The sequence below is a fragment of the Echinops telfairi genome, unplaced genomic scaffold (genome assembly GCF_000313985.2).
Source record: "Echinops telfairi isolate 266 unplaced genomic scaffold, ASM31398v2 ScPeMD7_7467;HRSCAF=8505_1, whole genome shotgun sequence".
Lineage (NCBI taxonomy): Eukaryota > Metazoa > Chordata > Mammalia > Afrosoricida > Tenrecidae > Echinops > Echinops telfairi.
The window spans coordinates 25,529,449-25,535,413 of record NW_022111368.1 but is presented as its reverse complement, the minus strand read 5'-3'; the positions used below and the strand labels follow the sequence as shown (position 1 = coordinate 25,535,413).

At 53.8% G+C, this 5,965-nt stretch overlaps 1 protein-coding gene across 4 annotated transcripts in view; it reads right to left on the bottom strand.

Annotated features, from left to right (window-relative positions):
• The window catches only part of AFF3 (AF4/FMR2 family member 3), a 587,662-nt gene that overhangs the window by 42,641 nt on the left and 539,056 nt on the right, over positions 1-5,965 (bottom strand). For all 4 annotated transcript variants that reach the window (XM_030888457.2, XM_045283938.1, XM_045283937.1 and 1 more), the window contains one exon: positions 1,477-2,610. In XM_030888457.2, the coding sequence (XP_030744317.2) occupies positions 1,477-2,610 (1,134 nt within the window). The remainder of the gene's footprint in view (positions 1-1,476; positions 2,611-5,965) is intronic.

The following is a 5,965-nucleotide window of genomic DNA, read 5'->3' as shown; positions in this document are numbered from 1 at the left end:
TGGGGAACGCTGTTGTGTCCTGGTGAGTTCGAACCACCGGCCTTTCTGTTAGCGGGCGGGTGCCTCACTCCTCTTCACCAGGCTCCTTGGGAGCACACTGGACTCTCAAACTCCCTGCCGCCACCGAGTCGATGCCGACCCGACCCATAGTGACCCTGTGGGGCAGGGCAGAATTGACCCCTGTGGGTTTCTGACACGGCAACACTTTTTTTACGGGAGCAGAAAACCTTCTCTTTCTCCTGGGGAGTGCACTAGCGTGTCAATCTGATGGTGAGTCTCAGAAATGGAGGATGGATGCCGATTTTATTGGCAAGTGGGGAAATGGGGCGTCCCTCTAAATGCCACCACGAAGTGCTTTTTATTCCTTTCTTCACACTCACTTGCTACAGTTAAATTTAATAAGTATTTGCAGCCAGGCCTGTGGTCGCCCTTAGCAGAGACATTAAGGAGAGGCTGCTCTCAGCAGGGGAGGGAGTGTGCTGGGCTCCCTTTCCTGCTTGAACCCCCCTCCCCTCCCATTAGGAGGACTTTGCTTTGCTTTGAGGCTTGGAACACTGGCCCCTGGCCCCAGTGGCTTTCAAACACAGGCCCCGTGGGGGTTGCTGGCGGTGCTGAGGGTGAAGGAGAGGCTCTGGTTGGCCGCTGGCCAGTATTTTTACATATTCAGAAAACAACAGATGCTGGAAATCACCACGGGACGCCTCCACCTCGGTATGGGTGTGACTAGAAGCTGGGATCCTGCGAGCCCTGATGCGGAAGGGAGGGTGCAGAGGGCATATGCCTCAGCAGGGCCTTGGGCAGCAGTGAGCAATGAGGACGGGGCAGGGCAGAGGTGAGCGGGCAGGTCTTGCTGGGTGACTGTCAGAGTCTGTCGTCCACACTTGGCATCCCTCCTGCAGAGAGGTCACCTTGTGTAGATAAAGCAACTCAGTTCACAGAAGGTGAAGTAGCTCGGGCTGTATGATGGTGGACCTCGCACGAAAGGGAAACAGGAGCCCCTTGTTATAAAGGCAGGGACATTCACTGCCTGATGGTGAGACTACAGGTAGGGTAGAGCAGCCCCCGTGGGTTTCCAGGATTGAAACTCCGTTATCCTCTTTCTCCTGTGTAGAGGCTGATGGTTTCAAACTGCTGACTTTGAGGTCACTAGTCCAACGTATAGCCCACTGTGCCAGCAGCGACAGGGGGTGTTAGAAATACCAACACGGAGAATGTTTTCCTTCCATTTGCAGTTCTTCTAACAGTGGGGCTCTTGGGCAGCTGTTTAAAACTGTTCTCCAGGAGGCACTGTGGGGTGAGGGAGACTCCCTCAAGCACCCGGGGCCCATGCATGTCGGCCACTGCTTGCTGGGTTTCCCCTCTTAGTGTTAAGGGCTAAAGAAAACCCCTGCTGCCTTCTACAGCACAGACTGGGAAGCCATTTAAACGCTCTACCACCTTACAGGGAGGCCCTTTCACCCTCAGGCCCAGACTTACCTTGCGTTTCCTCTTGGACTTTGGCAAAGTCTTTTCGGGGGGTGCATCGGACAAGAGACTCGGTGGTGCGCTCTCTGCGTCCTTGGCGGCAGGAGTGCTCACGACCACCGGCTCCTGGGGCAGGTGTTCCGGGATTCTGGACAGGAGCGTCAGGTCGATTTTGACCCAGAGAGACCTGACCTCCTCGCTGTCCTTCAGAGGGGAGAGAAGTTCGTTGCGGCCGAAGGGGACCAGCGTGTAGAACTGCTCCTCCAGCTCCTTGGCGATTTCGCTGGTGGTCCTGGCGTTGATGGAGCCCACGGGGGCCCGGGGGCCACCCCCGCTGCTAATGCTGTTCACAGCCTCCTTCAGTCTCTGCTCACACCCAGACGCGGAGGCGGAGGAGGAGGAGGAGGAGGAGGTGGAGGAGGGGGCCCCTGCCTGCGGCTTGGACAGAGGGTAGTCCTCCTGCTCCGACTCCAGGTCCGAGTCCGAGGAGGACGAGGAGGACGACTCCGTCTCGATGAACTCCTTGGACTTGGGGACGATCCTGCTTAGGCCCCGCGTGCGGCGCTTCTCGCAGGGCACCGAGGAGCGGAGCTCCTTCCTGTGGCCTGTTCTGCTGTTGCCGCACGGTCTGGATTTGGTGGGCTCTGGGGGGACCACCACGCTTGTCCCCAGAGGGTCCCCAGCTGTGGGCTCCTCGGCCCGGTGACAGTTGGTGCTGTCTCCGCCACTGGCCGAGGTCCTCTCTGTGCGCCGGGTGGGCTTCTTGCCGGCAGACCTCCGGGCTGGCGCAGGTGCACTCTCCGTGGGCACCCCGGGCACTGCGGGCGGCGGGGCAGCAGCGGTCACAGCCACAGCCACAGCGGCGGGTGGCGATTTCTGCTTCACTCCTTTACTGCCCGGGGCCTTGTTGGCGGTCCTGGGCCTCTGCTCCTCCTTGCAGGCGCTCTTGATTTCCTTCTCCCGCAGGCTGGTCTGGCAGAGCTCCGGGAGCTGCCCACACTCAGGCACCTCGTCTTTCACTGTGGGGTAGTACTGGGTGCTCTCTGGCCCATGGCTCTCATTCTGGATCAGAATTGGAGGCTTGTGGGGATTCACTTTGTTTAGCCATTTATCCAGCTGCCACTTGTTAGAGGATGCCGGTTCAGCCTAAAAGCAGAAAACATCATTTATGAAAGTCTCACTTAAAAGGGACGTGTGTGTACCTTATTTTAAATTACATCTCTGGGGGTACTCACTCAAAAGAAAACCCCTCTCACTGCATGAGTTGATGCCGACTCGTAGTGCCCCTGTAAGGCAAGGTAGAACTGCCCCGCTGAGTCTCCCAGACTGTGACTGTTTACAGGATTAGACAGCCCCCGCCTTTCTCCCGAGGATCAGCTTGTGGTTTCAAACGGCAGACCTTTCGGAAATACAGCCCAACACTTGAACCACTACCCTACCAGAGCTGCAAGGTGTGTGTAACAGCTCTTTACCAAACACAGGCAGTGGGGGGCACTGCACTTCCCCAACACTGCTCAGATCAAGTTAGTGACAGGGTACCTGGTGCCATCGCAACGCATCCTGAGCGCCTAGCAGTTGTATACAACATATCCATTTTCAAGTACTTCCACACAGATACCCAAACTTCACTTCTGTGGTGCTGTTTCACAATGAACCACTGGTGGTGTGGTGGTCGGGACTCTGCTGGCTAACCCAAAGTTTGGCAGTCGAACCCATCAGCTGCTTGGAGGGAGAAGATACGATGAGGCAGTCTGCTTCTGGACCAATTATAGCCTTGGCAATCCTCCTACTCCGTCTTAGATGGTTTCTGTGAATTGGGATTGATTTCATGGTGTGAATGTAAAGCACTGTGTGTGTGTGTGGGGTGGGGGTTTGCAACTTTTTGGGAAAGCTGGCACAGGGGCTACTAGAAACTATATGTAACAGAGAATTATCATATAACATATACGCGAAAAGGCAAGTAAGAGTCACTTAGCAATGGAAGTGATACGCTTTGGGAAGATGGTTTGTTGAATGAGACAGAATTCAGATTTCAGAAGGGACCCAAGTGAGCATTACATGCTTCAGACAACCTGGTGTGGTTGGGTCTATCCTCAACCTGTTGCCCTCACACTTTGCCTGAAATCTGTCAGAAATGGAGGTCATGACAGACATCTTTCCTGCAGGCAGTTGGGTTGTCTTAGAGCAAATCCTGCACATCACAGGTTCTTAAACGCTCTCCATAGCTCAGCTCTCTCAGCGCAAGAGCTGGCTCAGATGCATTTCCCTGGGAGGTGGACACAGCTTTCATTAGGACTTAGGTCTCGTGAAAGGTTAAGAATGCCTTGATCTTACAGGGAGTGAGTACTGATTCCTAATCCAAGTCCATGGAGGCAGTATCCGTGCTTATCCACAGGAAAGAGGCATATTGGTCACTGCAGAACCAGGGTGTTTTTATTTGTGACAAAAAGGCAAAAGGGAGAGTATTTTCAGTGATTAAGGCGATGTGCTTTACAGTTTCCTGAGCCTCTGCGCCCATGGCCTGCACTGTCAGGGGGAGACCAGATAAGCCGACCTGAAATAAAGGCGTCACAGCTTAGCTTTGACTTTCAGACATGTTCCATTTCTCATACAGTGTGACAAGTCAGGGACGCTGTGCTCCAGTTTCCAGAAACAAAAAGCAAGCTCAATGCACCGCCGTCAGATCTCTATATACCCAAAGCTGGAAGCTGCCACCAAGACGGAGCTCATGTGGGTCTAGGGTTAAGAATCAGTCTCTCCACCGCTTCATCACGCGACCTCCCACTCCTCTCTGGCACAGCCTCCTGCAAGGAGGACCTCCACATACCTCTGAAAAAGGGAAAGCTCTTCCCCCTGGAGTGGTAGAAACAGAGCTGATTCTCAAAACAGAGCTGTTTTGAGAAAACACCATCAAGTCCCCAATGATTGCTTTCTCTTTATACTCAATTGCATAGTCTTTTGGTGTTCATATTCATTTCATCTGGTCTCTTCAACAAAGCCAAGCCCTTCTTGCAGACTGGTGCCGGGCCCCTCTTCCTTCTGTAACCTTCACAGCATCCATTTCAGGGTAGGGGATAGACTATTCCAACCCTGTTCCTGATGAGAACAATCCACAAAGCCCTATCACTCAAACTTGAATGCTGATCCCTGACAATGACCTCACAGGTTAAGGAAGACAGGGGCTTTTGCCATTCTGGATATGAGGTCCTTGTAGGCAAGGGAGCTCAGCCAATGCCATGCTCCCCCGGGCAAGGGGGGAAAGAACACACAGGGCTTCTGACTCGGGTCCACCGGCACGGGCAGGCTCCAGTGGTTCCGAAACTATTCTGAACATCCAGCCCAGGCAGTTCTGTCCAGGATCTTTGTTGGTTTGCTTGCTTGCTTCTATTTTCAGCCATGACTCTCCCCGCTACCTAATGATGGGCTCTGGCTCATGGAAAATTCACCATGGTGTATTCTGGGCTCTCCTTCAGCCATACCCTTCATGGCCCCGCAGTGCTACATAGCCCCCAGGCCCCTAAGTTAATGAGAAGCGTGGCTCGCTGAAGCAATGAGTGGCTCACGTTACACTGGTGTGATTATGAAGCCAAGAGCCTGATTGCTGCATGGGATTTGGGGAGACAGGGCTAGGTGCTCTTTGAAAGGTGGCTCTGATTTTCGAGTCTGGTCTAGGGCAGTGTTTTCCAAAAGGTATAGGAAGGAAGGCCTCTGTGGCCAGGGCAATTTGGGAGAGGTCCCAGTGGAAAACACAGACGACACGAGTCATATAAAGGACTGGCTGAGGCGCGATGGCAGGGCGGGGATCGTTCAGCGCTGGGGCTGTAGAGGCCCAAGAAGTCATCAGTACCAGTTAACGTCACCCGCCTCACCCGAGAGAAGTAGTTCCAGCCATCACGTTAGGGGTGAGTCCATTCAATGTCTGACCACAGAGAGCAGGCTGATTTTTAAGTCGATCATTTTGCATGGCCAGCACATGAGGTTACAAAGGTTTAAATGGCCCTTGGCAGAGAAAATGGTTGCCCAACCGTGCCTTATGGTAATGGAGAGGGTGGTGTCCTTTATCCCAGCTCTCCTTCCATTTGTGTGGCCAGACTGTCAGCTTTCTCTCTTTCTCTCTTTTTTCTGAGTCAGGCTCAGGTTAGGGAGCTCTGTGGCTGGAGTAGACGTGCCAGCCAGAGGAAGGCAAAGCTCTGGCATAGAATGCACCATACCAGGAAGGAAGAGAAACTCCAAGGAGAAAAATGAGGTGGAACAAAACCCTGCAAGCATCCAGTCCTGAGCAGGGGGATCACAGGCGCGGGAATCATGCTGGCCGTGGATTTCCATCGTAACTTACATGGCTGATGTGATTATGCTCTGTGATGCTCGCACAACGAAGTGGCTCTCAGCAGCCCTAACTCTAAAGACCAGTTAGTGAGCATCTGAAACGCAGATGGGCCCGGGGGCCCACGTACAGGCACTTTAAAGTGAGGCTGCAGGTGCTTCCGATCACAACAAACCC